The 15,812-nt window shown below is 34.0% G+C and overlaps 1 protein-coding gene across 8 annotated transcripts; it reads left to right on the forward strand.

The window, feature by feature from the left end:
* The first annotated feature begins 784 nt into the window (after window positions 1-784).
* On the forward strand, window positions 785-15,425 carry LOC128206084 (sterile alpha motif domain-containing protein 9-like). Of its 8 annotated transcripts, none has more exons than XM_052908242.1 (11): window positions 800-815; window positions 4,562-4,648; window positions 5,134-5,433; window positions 5,786-6,088; window positions 6,690-6,894; window positions 7,068-7,126; window positions 7,212-11,554; window positions 11,762-11,900; window positions 12,777-12,980; window positions 13,803-13,871; window positions 14,625-15,425. In XM_052908242.1, the coding sequence occupies exons 2-10, from the start codon at window positions 4,618-4,620 to the stop codon at window positions 13,868-13,870; spliced, it is 5,652 nt and encodes a 1,883-aa protein (XP_052764202.1). In that variant the 5' UTR covers window positions 800-815; window positions 4,562-4,617; the 3' UTR covers window position 13,871; window positions 14,625-15,425. The 8 variants fall into 8 exon arrangements, with proteins under 8 accessions (XP_052764199.1, XP_052764202.1, XP_052764201.1 ...); XM_052908241.1 differs by lacking the exon at window positions 800-815 and adding an exon at window positions 1,767-2,607; XM_052908246.1 differs by lacking the exon at window positions 800-815 and adding an exon at window positions 2,451-2,607 and having other exon boundaries at window positions 5,218-5,433.
* Window positions 15,426-15,812: the final 387 nt, after the last annotated feature.

The following is a 15,812-nucleotide window of genomic DNA, read 5'->3' on the forward strand; positions in this document are numbered from 1 at the left end:
ACTTTCTATTAAAATGCATTCCGTAAAATTACACTTTTATAAAAGCGACTTCATTTTAATCTGCTTTGTATGATTTTAGTTGGACTAGAATATTTTGTTTTTCAGAACACAGGCTACTAGCATACAAGGCCTTATAAACCCACTTTTTGGTACGCGGTGTTCAGAGGTTGTTTCAGAAGGTCTAAGGACAAAAGAGGGTGGCAAATCATATTTGTTACATGGGATTCAAGTAGAAAATCAAGGAGATTTCTAGGTGCAACGAAGGAGGGGTTCACCTTCCCCCCCCCCTCCTTCTTTATGTCTATTTCTAGTTCAGACAATATATATTATTGTAACCACGATTAACTTCACGTTCAAAAAATGAAACTGTTTAAAGCCGTCCATCGACCAGAGTAATGTCATAATGGCAAGTTCATGCTGATAAACTGAAATAATGGTATCACTTGTTCGAAAAATACTAAATATAATGTCATCAAATGATGGGCTTAGACTTTGTGAACAAACTGTAGTATTGTAGTTCACACGATCAGAGAGATAGCATTTTTTTGAAAATGCAAAAGATAATCTACTTTTGATATTTATGAACACTTAATAGTCATCGGAAGATAAATGTAATAATAAATATTTGTTCGCATGTTATAAACTTTTAACCAGTTTCAACAAAATTCCATATAATTACATATTAAGAGTATTTGTTACAATTTTCAGAAAATATATATACCTCACGTGAAAGGGCGCTATTTATAGACATTACGAGATCTCATTAATTGACCAATACGGAAATTTTCTCATTAGTAAGACAGAAGATTGAACTTGTAAGTATCATTTAAAACATGCATTTAATAATTACAAATGATATATTTTATAGTTTGGATAACTATTTGATTAACATATGTTTGCGGATAATTTGATTATTTGGAAGTAATAATTAACATTTCTTATCAATACTCATTTCGAGTTTTACGATTGTAAAAGTGGCACGGACAATTTATCTTGAGTTTATCAATCAAAGATTCATGAAAGCAGGAAGTATATATAGACATATTTTGCGCATATGTTTTATTTAGTTTCTCTAAAATTAGTTAATTTAATAACATGCTCATAAGATGTTAAAAGAAAAAGTACATGAATTATTTTTTTTATCCCGGTTATTGATAAAACTTTCTTACGTAGATTTATCAACAAGTTTTCGAACTAGTCTCAAACTTACACTTTTAAACACATGTTAAATTAAATTTAAAATAAGTATTTGGGCTAAAAAAAAATAGGTTTGAAGTATTTTTAGATCAGCATGTAAACAATGAAACGGTGCCTGGTAACACCTCTCTGACACGGATATCTTTCACTAGCTTACTCAAGCGCATTCATGTATAATTAAATATTATTTAGACGTTCGAGTAATTGATTGAAAATGTCTGATATTGATTTTGAAATGATGTTTTAAATTACTGATTTAAGAATTAATGTTACTTTACAATACTGCATCTTAAAATATGATACATTAAACATGTATGACATTCAAACAATTATACATTTACAAATCCACTCTATGTAAAAACTAATTTAGCAAGGAATCAATGATTTGTTATCAAATCGGTAACCAATACATCGATAAAAGGTATGTGTTTTTAATTTGTCATCATTATTTTTTATAGTAATTAGAATTTTCATTGTCCTGACCTTTTCCTCCTCTCTCTCTCTCTCTCTCTTCTCTCCCTCTCTCTCTCTCTCTCTCTCTCTGTGTTACACTGGGATCCCATTCAAATCACATCTTTGATAATGCTTAGGCCAAATTAATATTGAAGTAATGTTAAGTTTCTCAGTCATCGTTTCTTAGGCTTTAACCGAGATCTAAATTAAATATGTTGAATAACTTTCTTTCGCCCAATAACTTATTTGTTAAATTAAGCATTGTTTAAAATGTTAATTTGAGACTGCTTGAACTGTTTAGCACTCGAAGTCTATTCTACAAAAGACAGGTTTATCAGTAACCAGCATTTAAATTCAAGCAAAACCTTTTCTTTTAACATATTTTAAGCATCTTGAGAAAAAGAAATACAAACAAATGAGCAAAACGAAATCAAATCCAATGCTCCCTCCATTTTTCAAAAATGGTAATTAAATTGAAAACTTATTGTCCGTTTCACTCTGAACAATATGACAGTAAAGAGGTAACACATATGTTATTTTTGTTATCACGTTAAACCGACTTAGTTTCTCATTAAAACGACTTATTTCTCGTAAAAAAAGACTTAGTAACTCATTCAAACGACTTTCGTATCTCGTTTAAACGACTTTTAATTGAGTATCTTGTTTAAACGACTTACGTATTTCATTAAAACTATTTAATTGGCGAATAAGTAATATCAATATTTCAACTATAACATTAGTATAGCATTTGTATCGAACAGGTTTTTTCAACTGAACTGTATTTAATGGAAATCCCGCAGGGATCTATTATTGGACATGTTGGTTTTTCCAAATGATTAAAAATCGAATTCCAGTAGATAATCATTTTGTCTTAAACTTCACATTGGAATTTAATTTGATGACAACCACGTCCAGTTACAATGATACAAAGTTACGCGACTAAACATTACACGAAAGGTACGTACTTTATGGGTCACTTAATTATGTGCGTAATGTTGCGTTGACGGTTAATGATATGTTCATTGTATTTTCTGTAAAATAGTATGTCCCTGTTATGTTTATAAGGTTTTTATGTTTTCATTTACAAGATATGACAGATGGAATCTCATATTGTAGCACTCTTTAATAACATAAATGTATGTTAGAAGCTCGCATATATTTTTTTAACATTACCATTTTTATATAACCCTACTTTCGATTTCAACTTCAATCATAAACTTGTCATATTATTTCGTAGTTGTAACACGGAAGACGTGTAAATGATAGAAGTTAAAATAGTGTAGGTTAGTAACACGACCGAGAACAGTGGGAACATGCTTGAATGTATACGTAATACGGTATGTGTATCTTGATATTTTGTAACATTTGTGTCTCAACAGTTCAGACTTGTACGACTGTGTCATTAGTGCGAGGACGTAATTTAATATTTCTGCCTTTATTTTATCATTATTATCAGCAGCAGCAGAAGCAGAAGCAGCAGTAGCAGAGGCATCATCACATTATCATCATCACCATCAGCAAAAACATCATCATCATCATCATCATCATCATCATCATCATCATCATTATCACCATCATCATCAGTAGCAGCAGCAGTAACAGCACTACCATCACCACCACCAGCACCACCACCATCATTATCATCATCATCATCATCATCAGAAAATTAACTTGATATGGAAAATATATAAATAGAACTATAAAAAGTAATGAACAAAATGAACACGTTCATTTACAAATATAAATTCAATGTCAAAAATAAACTAAGGAAACTCAAATAAAATAAACTTAAGAAAACCTCATCGTTACTTATTTAAACATCCGTTCCCACGGTTTCCGATTAATAACTTATGAAAACTCATGCCCATGGGCCTCAAAGAATTTATTTTCAGATCAATGAGTCACATGTCAATGTTTTGGCTATCTTTATCTAAGAATCCGTTTCCGAGCAATAACTGAAGAAAGCTTGGGTCATAGGACCTCACATTTGGTAGGCATGTTGGACATGACCTACATAGGAACAAAAAAAGTTTTTGGTGTCATGGGGTCAAAGTTCAATGTCGTGGTGACCTTGTGCTGAAAATCCGTTTCTGATCTATAACCGAAGAAAGGTTGGGCCCATGCATTTCAAATTTAGTAGGCAGACTGGCCATGACTAGTTAAAGAACGATATTTATTTTGAGCTGTAAATTCATTTTCAAATAATATTTGTAGAACGCTCGGGCACAGGGACCTTAAACTTGGTAGGTAGGTTGGTCATAATCAGCAGATGAACTCTGACGATTTTAAGGGTCAAAGGTTAAGGTTAATAACCGAAGAACACACTTGGCAGGCATTTTGAACACTTCCATAATAACCCCTATCGATAATTATAACCAGGATTTTAATACGTTTTAACGTGATTAAGCAACTTACCTACATAATTCGCTTAAAAGTTAACCAGCGGTTTTGTTTCTTCATTCTTTCAGTTTTATATCATTTTTTTTTTATTTTAGGGTTTCATTAGAAAGATGAATCATGGCAAAAACTCTTACATTATACAAAGTTTTCACACATACATACATGTGCATGTTCATGCACAATAACCTCGTTTTAAAGTACAACATAAACAAGTTGACATCAACACAATCATGTAGTGACTTATCATTGTCATGGTCATACTTGGCTTTTAGAAATGTTAGCAATCAACATTCTCAAACTGCATGGGAAGGTTGTCATAAGAATATTTTATATACTAACGGTTATCTGTCCATACACTTATATGGGCCTAAAAACTGATTGCTGTCTATCCAACAAGTCGTTTCGGATGCTTGTTAAATACCTGTGACAGTTCTTAAAAGCGTTAAGAAGTAAATAATGCACTCTGATAATAAATGAATAATGAAAAACACGTGTTTACGTTTATTTTCAGATAAGAGCCATCCATCATGAAAGACGTTTGTAGATAGGGTTGTGTAATAGGTCGGAATGATGGAAAGGAGAATCAGTTTGTTTTGTGGTCACGTTAATCGCATGTTCAGACACATTTTTCTTCTTGTGTATCAGTATAACACAGTTGTTTAGTCAGAATGTATTTTCCTTCAAAACACTTTTTTGAAAACACTAACTATGCAGTATATATTGAACACGTTTTGTACTGTAGTTCTTTTGTGTAAATTTTGTGTGAGGTTTAAAGTAACAAATTCAAAATCATAATGGCATTGTCAATGGTACCCCCTTTATATGGGACACCTAATACTGTAAATGCCAGACATTACCACAGATTGCTTGATCTACACGACTGCGCAGCAGAAACTCTACGAAAGTATCTCGAACAAGAAATTACTAACCAAGGATCAACCCTTCAAGTATTTTTAAAACAAGACAAAGTTAAACACAAGATTGAAAGCAATTCTCTTTTCCCAGCGCAAAAAGACATACTTTCTAGTGAGAATCCGTCTTACGAATCATTAGACATTTCCCTTTTATCCATTTTGATTTTAGAAGTTTGCAGCCCTGTTGAAGTTGTTTCTCAATCTGTAAGACAGCTTAGAAAACAGAGAAATGAATTATCACATAATGTTAAAGGGGAGGTCAATGGAAGCCAGCCGTTTAATGTGGCTAGTCAAGAAATATTGAAAATTTCCGCGGAAATAGGAGACGATTTCAAGGACAAAATGTTGCGACAGATGCACGATATTCGAAATCGAGAAATGGTGCGGACACACACGAACTTGGAACAAATCGTGATAAATGGCGAATACTTTATGGTTAAGCTAGTTGAATCTTCGCCAAATGAACAAGGTAAGCTTAATATGTTGAAATTGGCTGAATCACGCTGGGAGTAAAGCACGATGAAAAAGAAAAATGTAATTTATCGTGAACGTAACTTTAAAGATATAAAGAAGAAGAGTTTATTCAAGGAAATAAACTTTTCTTTTTCATATCCTTAGAATGTAATGTAAACATATTTCATTATATCGGCTCAAGTAGAAAATAAAATGCAAATAAATTATTACTCTACATTGTAATCGTTCAACGTTAATAACAATTTAATTAAATAATGTTTTAAACTAAATATGGGTAGCCTATATTTTCCAAAAAAAAAAGGACTGTGTGGAAATATTTCGAATTTTATGTTCTTTTATCGTTGTAGAAAGCCAAACTGCCATAGAAACGAGAATAAAACTCAATTTGTCACGATGGATACGACAGCTTTCACGAATGGACAAATTGAGTATATTTCTTCAAAGTTTGAAAGATGCGGGTGTTATAAGTGAAACACAGAAGTTGACAATCGAGACAGAGTTCCAGAATTGCAGCCAAATGCAAATGCTTGTTTTGTTCGTTCAGAATGAAACCAAAGCAAATCTATTTAAATTCTGTAAGGTCTTGAGATCAATTCATCCATTGTTGGCAAACTTGATTGAGGGGACCGACACAGATGGCATTGATATTGGTAAGGATAATGATGCTGAAAGTATAAATACGATCACTAAATGTATATCTAAAAGACGCCTTCATTTCGTTTTTTTAATAGACGCACTTTTCACAGTGTAAATTTATTTAAATATTTATATGAAACGTAGTCAAAATGTTGGTAATGATTTTTCTTCTTTTTGAGTAATTGAAATTGTAGTGTTGATTCGATTTGGTGTTTGAATAATTTACCCCAAACATCTTGATATAGATAAATACATAAGAATAGGACACGTTTAATAAAAATAACTTCGTATAGAATACTATAGCAAATATTGCTTTTATTAATTATTCCTACTATGCTTATAGAGTAGTGTGTCCATAACACAACATGACAATTAATTTTGTTGCATTGTTCCTGCAATATGTCTCCATTTTAATTAAACAGGGTTTGCTCGTTGTAAAATTTGACCAATGAATTTAACTGAATGTTTTTTTCTTATACTGATAGTGGTTTGTATGATAATATTTACATGTATATATTTCAGTAAGTGTAGAAAAAATATCTTTAAAAAACAACCATTATTGTTATTTAAGTATAATAAATGAATTCCATGTTAATCTCATCATATCATCTACAGATGAATATCTTGACCGCGATGAAACCTTAGAAATCGAACAAATCCTTCGATCTTCCTTAACGAGTTGCATTGGTGCTACAGTTACGTGTGAGAAAATCCATGTCATCGTTGAAGACAAAATGAAATCGAGCATTTGTTTCGACAAAGTGAAAACGTGTCTGCTTAACATGTTTAAACAAGCTACATACACCACGAAAGAAAAATGGTACTATGAATTTGTTGCTTGACATTTTTAAAGGATTAACAACATGGCGTAAAGTTTTGCATTATAACATTGGCCAACAGCATGAAATAAAAGTATCAGTTTTTGGTATATTTTATCGTATACATGATATCCTTACCTTTTGCTTATAAAAAGGCTGCGTTTTATTCTTGCAGTTTTGTTGGCGTTCAGGAAACTTCACAATTTGTCTGTTCTTCAGAAAAATCAGAAAACTGTAAGTATAAATTTTATATGTATTTTAGTTGGTTTGATGGAGATATTTAAACATATTAATTTTTAAATCAATTATCTCCTTTTAGCTTCAGCGTCAAAAGAGTTTTCTTCCATGCCGATTGAAGATTTTGCTAAGGAAATGGGGGAGCGAATGGGAAGATTGAAACCAGAATTAAAAGGTTTGTTTCGGGATGCAGTTTTTAGTGAGGCAATTTTACCTCAAATATTTGTTAGTATGCCTCCTGAAGATTTAGAAAAAGTGTTTGGAAGCTATCTAGGAGACATCAAGTTTGGATATGGTATACAACACGAGTTAAAGTCTTTTCAAAAGCAAATACAAGACCAGCTTGCAACATCTCCGCCATTTATGTCGAAGGTAGTATCTTTAAGAAAGTTTGATACACCTGCATCTAGCGAAGTCAAGTACCGAAAAGGAACAGCCAGACCAGCTCATGGAAATATTTTGGTGCCAGTTCACGAATTCCGAGCAACTATGAATGCATCAAAACATTCAATAGCAAGAGAAGTATTGCGGTTCGTGGCTGCTTGTATGAATTCAAGAAAAAATGGAACAATTCATTTCGGAATCAAAGACAACGGAGATGGATGTGGTACAATAGAAGGAATTTCAAGTCTTTCTTTCACTACTAAAGAATTAGACGTTCTCATAGCAAGGTACATATCTGAAAGCTTTTGTTTGCACAGCCAGAAGGCATTACTGTGTTTGAGACCGACTCAGGCGATCTCGATGATGGATTCAGAAAACGTTGTGCTTGAAATCGATGTCATTCCGTCTTCATATTATTGTCCAAAGGAAATATTTTCAATTTGCTTTCCGCCAAAGGGACCATATGATACTGTGTATTTTGTTTATGACATGAATCCAAGATGCAATATAGTTACGATTGATGAATCTAAGATCTGTTCTGTACGGTGCATATATGCAGACAGATATGAGGAGAGACGAACCTTGGAAAAAGAAAGTATTTCGGAAAGTAAGAAGGACAAATTCCTTGAAAGAACATTGGCAATTTCGCTTACAGGTAAAGGAAAAAAATATGTTACGGACGAATATGTTCCAATAATAGTCACTGGGAAAATCGGTAGACAAAATGAAATTGAGTTCAGGAAGCAGTTGAAAATGGATCTAGCATTCAAATCATCTTGTTATATAATTGACATGGATTCATCTTCTACATTGAGAGCTGATATAGAAAAAGACACACTTATCTTCAATGTTAAAACTGCGGAAGACTTTTTGAAGACGGACAGACCTGAGCTACCAAACGAGCCGATGTGGCTGTATTGCAATGGCTACGACGAGAAGAACTTGGGTGCGATGAAAGTTAAAGAATGGACAGACTGCAGATTACCAGGAATACAACTTGCCTTGAACATGATAAGGGACAATATTCCTAAAGAACGTGCGTTGGTTATATTCATGGTTTATCAACAGCAAACCAAAGTAGATCCAATTTTTGAGCTGGCCAGAGATATGATGAGATCATCGTTTCGGCGTGAGTGCGTCGTCGTTTCAAGCAATGAAGGCAACATCAAAGATATCAAAAATGAAATATCGTATCTGGTGGATGACCATCATTTTCATACGGGCCTTTCATGGGAAGCTATCTCAGGCGTCGTCAATTCAGTGTTTCGCCCTAATCCGAACGTCGTGTGCAGGCTCCCTTGTAGCTACGGTGGACACTTTGTAGAAATGACTACAAAGGAGAGATCTGAAATGAAACTTACCGACATTGAAATATTGAGTGGGGAGGAATGTCAAAAAGAATACGAAAAAATGACCAAAGATGAACGTCTTAGACATGAGCAAGAAGTACAGGAAAATTATTATAAAGGGAGTGGTGTGTCATGGTGGAACTTCTTTTATGATAACCAAGTTGGGAAACGCAAGGACCTTGCTTCACACCAGGAGGATATATATGACAAGTTGAATTCAAAAGAAGGAGAAGCGTTGATTGAAATCCATGAAATAGAACACCATCCCGGTGCAGGAGGAAGTACATTAGGAAGACACCTATTATGGAAGCTAAGTCAGTTTAAGGGTGTTCCGAAAAATTCATTCCGCTGTTGTGTGGTGAGAAACATAACAGAAAAGACTGTTGAACAGATCGAGCGTTTCAGAGCGTTTAGGGATCCGAAAGACCCGAAACCGTTTATAGTTCTTGTTGACAACAAGGGCGAAGATGGTGTTATGTTGCTGCGGTCAAAGTTGCACGAGGCTGCCTACAAAACTAGCACACCGGGGAAACTGTTCTGCTTAATCATACTGATTAACAGGGTGCCGATTTCAAACGAGAAAACAGCTTCAACTTCAAAACAAAAGCGTCTTTTAAGACACAATCTTAGTGGAAAGGAATTACAATGGTTTGAAAACAAATACAAAGAGCTAGAGGACAAGAAAACTATTGACGTTGAAACGTTGATTGCTTTCAATGTCATGAGAAAATCCTTCGACAAAACGTATATAAATAAACTCACTTCAGAGATGATGAAAGGAGTTACTGAAACAGAATTTGAAGTACTTAAATGTCTGTCTGTCATATCGTCATATGAAAGCGATCACCCCGTGCCACAATCAGTGTTTGATTCCTTTATGGAGGAGCAATCAAATATAGGTGCCTTAGTGCAAGCTCCATATGGTATAGCTCATTCCGTAAAAGAATTACGGAAAATGTCTGAGAGGAGGAAAGGCATATGGAATGTCACAATGTCTGAAGCGATGTCGCTACTTGTAACCAAGCGCGACGATGCTGACCTTTACAATGGAGGAATTTGTATTATATCACAACCATTTGCCAAGTCAATTTTACACCACATCATGACAAAAACGTGCAGTTCCTTGGAAGACATAGTTGAGCATGTTCTTGATGTAGTGTCGAAGCGAAAGAGTGAAGGAAATCCAATGTCGAAACGCTTCGTAAAAATCGTTTGCAGCTTGTTTAAAACAAGGCAATTTGAAGACAGCAACAAACCAGAGACAAAGCTTAAGTTTTCAGATTTAGTTTTAGATCTTGAGAAAGACAAAGCTTCATTGAGCGGATCGGAAAAGGTGCCGAAGACAATGAAGAGGTGCTTTGAAATTACGGAGGACGCCATGGTGGGACAACAATTAGCAAGGTACAATATTCACATAAATGATTATGCGAGTGCTGAGCGCGAAATCAAAAGATCGCTGGAACTGAAACCGGGGAATTCCTACCTTCTAGACACATACGGTCAAATTTTCAAATCAAAAATGGAGTACGTGCTGGACGCGCACTCTTCTTCTGAAAAGCTTGACCAACACAGAACTGCTGAAGTGATCAATCTGGCGTTTGCTGCGATCGAAAAATTCAAAGAAGGCCAGGAAATAGCAAAGAAACAGGATGATGACACAAATATGAGTTGTTTTTATATGGAGGTAAAAACAGCAGTGTTTCTTCTGGAAAAGTTTCAAAAATTCGACAACTTTCAAAAACGAGATGAACTTTGTAGGTTTTTGACTGATATGTCTTTTCCTATCAACAATTCAAATTTCCTTGGATTGATTCAAGTTTGTCCGAGAATAGAAGACCTTAGAAAAGATAGTGAATGGCAGCAACATCTTGAATCATCACTTAGGTGTTTAGAAGAGACAAACTATCAAATCAAACGTCATCTATACACTGTGTATACTGAAGATGAAACGTTGCTTTTGAAATTGAGAGAGCGTTTCGAACGATTTTACGGCGCAATAGATGAAAGAAGCAAATATAAATTCAATTTCGGCATTGGCCTCAAGCCATTGATGACAGCTGCTGAAAAGAAATCAGCTAAGTTGCAGTGTAGAGTAGATGAGGCACGAAAAAACCTCCACGAACTTAATCACAGTGATGTCAGAGATTTGTTAGTGTATTTAGGATACAATATCATCACCTTGTCTGATAGGTCGAGCAAGGCGAAAGGTGAGCAATGTTCACTTGAAGAGTATGGTCGTTTATTAAGATACAGTACAAGACTAGTAGATAAGCAAAGACGAGAAAAGGCTGGACGAAAATACCTTGAGTCTTTCCTATACTTTGCTATGCTCCATTGGCCCTTACAGAAAAGGCTTGATCTCAACGAAGATGTTCTTTCACCTGGGGGAACATACGATGATTTGATGAAAGAATGGGAGGAAACGTACAAAAACAACCACTTCATTAAAACTTTAGAGCAGTCGAGATTCAAGAAACCGAAAAATTACTTTGCGTTGGGCAGGGGAACACCAGGCAACGATATAGTAGACCTTGAATCAATAAGAAAAAAGTGGATGGACAGGAAGAAAGAAGAAGGTCGACATAGGCGCCCAGTATTTGGAGACAACTTTTGGCGGGAAGGTTTCGTTGAGGCAAGCTTAGAACGCTTGGAGGGCGTTGTTGACGGCAATGGTTGCACAATCATTCACACGGTAAGACGTTCATTATCATTTGTGGCCTTTCATTACTGAAACATGGTGTATGGTGTAAACTGGCTTATATTCACATAAAAAGATTTTGTCGCATAATTAATTTAATAATATTTTATTATAGAATGTGTATTTGTATCACAGTTCAATAATTTTCTTCCAACGTTACCAGTTTCCTTGTTCTGACATTTTATGTAATATATCTTAAAGGTAAAGTATCCAAACAACAGGGAGCACACTTTTATGATAAGCACATATTATCCTTGCGATGGTTATAGCAACAGACCGGTAACGTTCGTTCTTGGATTCACGTGGAAAGGACCTACGGCCTTTGACGTTCGTGAGAAGGGTAAGTGTCTTGTTCAATTTTCAAAACAGTTGTTTATTTTTTTGAAAATCATCCATTTTTACAATTTTTGAAATGTTTATTAATAGCATGATAATAATAATAATAATAATAATAATAATAATAATAATAATAATAATAATAATAATAATAATTATAATACAAATAATTAAAATACAAATAATAATAATACAAATAATTATATATAATGATTTCATCGTGTTTGTCGTTTCGCCTATACTATTGAAATGTTCATTATAAAACATAAGGTTTGTCGAAGTGTTTTCAGAAACAATACTCAATCAAACTTTAGTAAAATACCGAAGGCGGGGTTATGTTAGCGGCGCAGACTGCGCTATGTTTCATTTAAAATAGTGAAAAAGGTGGAGTTATCTTTGTTTAAAGTCTTCATTTGAAGCAAATAATTGCCTTCCGACGTAGCATGTTCATTATAAAACATTATACAGTTTTCAACCCGAATTCGGCATGTACTTCGTCGTGCTCTTGTATATATCCATAAAAGTTGCATGAAGTCTTTAAAGTCGTTTGTGAATATCTCATTACCGGTAGGCTCGCCGAAACTTGCATTCAAAGCTTTTATCGTGATTTATAGATGCCTTTCCCGTTCACCTTACAATGTCATGTATACATAGGTCATAACTGTGTCACGTAGATCACACATTTGACGTATGTAATATGTCCAGAATATTGTTCCCATGCTTTAAAATTGTACAAATGTTCTTATACATAGATAGCATTGCATTCACGAATATGTACAAGAAGTGTTTTGCAACCTACCCCCTGTATTGGTAACTGATAGATTATCCGTTTGTTGTCTATTTGATTAAAAGAAATAATTTTTCGTTAATCTTCCTTTAGAAATAGAGTCACAGAAGAGGGCTGTTGCTATGGTTGATAATCCACATTCATCCAGTGTTGGAACGATGGCAAATGAAAAACTACAACACCACGAGCATGCACCCACACCACGTACTGAGACAGGAGAACGACCAGCAAAAGTGGAATGTTCGGCTGGCGCACAGGCAGTAGAACCAAGAAGTGAAGGGACTGAACTCACTAAAGGTTTCCTGAATTATTTGTTTGTTTTTGAGAGATAAAAAAATGTTGTGTTTTCATAGCCTTGGCGTCGACAGTGGCGGCAGCTTCGTTGGCGCGCAAATTCTTTAACATTGTCCATTACTAAAAATCATTTAGTATATTCACAAAAAAATCAGTAGGCATGTCACTCGCGACAATGAGCACATGTGTTCGAAGGTTTATAACTCTGGCAGATAAAATAAACGGAGTTCTCCTTCTTTTTTGAATTGAAAAGACGAGTGTTAACAGCTCCCTTGGCAACTTCTGTCGTTGTTTGTGTTGTTTTCTATCTGTATTATGTATATCAATATGTTGGAAGGTTACTTAATTTGATATTAACACATGATTGTCAACTCATCACCAAAAATGTCAATACAATAACATGGAATACTCAAATAGTTATTGTTATGCTATAAAATGTAACAATACATCCTTTGGAACAATGTTTTATAAGTAGTCATTGCAAAATTGCATTGAACAACTGGAAATGCGCTTACACACGTTAAAGAAAACATTTTAATTGATTATTGTTGAAAGCTGGACTCTCACAGATAGACCGTTTTGACAAGTATTTTTTTGTTGTTTTTTGGGAATGAGCCATGTTTGCGTTGATCTCTAGAAATCATTGATATAAAACTGCTTGCAAAAAAAATGGATCGCAAAAATTGACTGACTCTAAGACAAAAATTAAAAAAAGTTGCCAAAATGGTCAAACTGTTAGATTGAATCATCAACATAGGATATTGACAACATCGAATGATTTTTGTATTGAACAATTATTGTAATCAGATGACCTATATATTGTAGAAAATGTATCTAGCCGGCGAAAACGTAAAAACAAAAAGAAGTCTTCACAGAACACCTTTGGAAAATAAGGTAATGATTTCGGTTGTCATGGTAATTTAATCAGTGTGTGTATACCACGTGATAAATTACGTCATATATGCTACGACGGAAGGCAATATTTTGCTTCGAGTGAAGTGAAAAATAACTTTTATTTTTGTTACATTTTAAAATGAAACAAAAGACAGTCTATGCCGCTTAAAGAGCCCTGTATTCGTTTTATTACCGGGGTTTGATAAGGTGATTAGTTTTCTCAAACACTTCGACATCCATGTTTCCAAAATAATGAATGTTTTGACTGTGCTCTGTCAGGCGGCGGCTATGTGAAGAGGTTTGTCGAAGTGTTTTAAGAAACGATACTCTCAATCAAACTTCTGTAAAAGATGAAAGGCGAGGCTATGTAGACGGCGTAGACTGCGCTTTGTTTCATTTAAAATAGTGAAATAAATGGTGAAGTTATCTTTGTTTAAAATCTACATTTAAAGCAAATTATTGCCTTGGGGCGTACCATTTATGACGAAATTTATCACGTGGTATACACACACTGTATTGGGAAACTATGTTACTTCGAGGAAATGCGGAATATTATCAAAATACGTTTTTTCTCTATTTCAAACGGTAAATTTACCCTGACAAAAATAGATATTTGAATATTGCAGTTCGAGGGGTGAATGCGAAAAGATTCTAAGTGGCATTAAATAAAGAAGATAGAAACTTTCCGCTTTCACCCCTCGAGTTGAAGCAAAAGCTTTACTCAGTGTTTAAATATTAATAATTTTCTTTTAGGCAAAGCATGAACGACCTGCACGGGGAAATCACACTAACATCCAAAGGATGTGTTTTGTATCGTCCTCAGTAAAGACTCGATGAGATGTTTCAAGCTACATGTGTTGTGATATGCTCCTATTTCTCAAGTCAAGTTAAATGTTACTGAAATGAGTCTGAAGAAAACGGCTGTTCGTATTGTTGAATGCTTACAGTACAATAATAGATAACCTTGACATGTTGTTTTGTTCAATGTTCGTCTTTTGACGTTTTGTTGATATGCTGTTTTTAGTAGTTATCATAAAAGTGATTATGCACATTGATTTACAATTATATTTTGTAAACTTGAATGTTATGAAATCAACAATTATGTTTTATCAAGTATTTAAGTTCGGATAAGGATAAGTTACTGCTCCTTTGTCTGACCTTGGCAAACATAACTGGTTTTATTTATCAAATTTTATGATATGTGTTTATACTTTATTAGGAATAATAAAAAGCGGTAGAATACGATTTGAAAAGCCAACTGTTTGCTATATAATATATTAATAACTGTATTCTATATGAAACGTAAACGAAAGCAGTGCTGGAGAAAACAATTAGTGAACTTATTTCAGGTACAATGCCATTTGACTATATCGGCATGTTTTTCCAATATATATGCAAAAAGCTACAGAAACATGCTCAGTAGCAAAAAGTTTAAACATAAGCCCGGTTTAGTGGCACTGGGCAAACGCCAAAGACATAGAACACAAAATCATAAACAAGAAACATAGAACAGCACAAAACTCCACAAACAGCACAGTGCATAAATACTATATATATATATATATATATATATATATATATATATATATATATATATATATATATATATATATATATATATATATATATATATATATAAATAATTGATATATTACTAATATATTAATTGATAAATTTACTGGGGGTTTAAACCAATTTATGTGCAAAAACTACCGATCACAGTCTGTACAACTGGAAATAATGACACGATTAAATGTAAATGCTAATTTAGTATTATTATTAGTTTGATTAGTATTGATGATAAATAGACATAAAATAAAACATAACATGTTCTGTAGCAATATAAAGTACCTCTTGACCACCAAAAGTAAATGTTTCACTTATGGATGTTTCTCTATACATGTATATTTAAGGCTATCATTCCTTTGTGTCTATATTGTA

Source organism: Mya arenaria, chromosome 10 (assembly GCF_026914265.1).
Source record: "Mya arenaria isolate MELC-2E11 chromosome 10, ASM2691426v1".
Lineage (NCBI taxonomy): Eukaryota > Metazoa > Mollusca > Bivalvia > Myida > Myidae > Mya > Mya arenaria.

Bases quoted from the DNA above. Each gene is read 5' to 3' on its own strand.
- LOC128206084 (XM_052908239.1), top strand. From the start codon at position 4,845: ATGGCATTGTCAATGGTACCCCCTTTATATGGGACACCTAATACTGTA. The intron at 5,434-5,785 runs GTAAGCTTAATA...TTATCGTTGTAG, and splicing joins ATCTTCGCCAAATGAACAAG to AAAGCCAAACTGCCATAGAA. The intron at 6,895-7,067 runs GTACTATGAATT...TTATTCTTGCAG, and splicing joins TACACCACGAAAGAAAAATG to TTTTGTTGGCGTTCAGGAAA.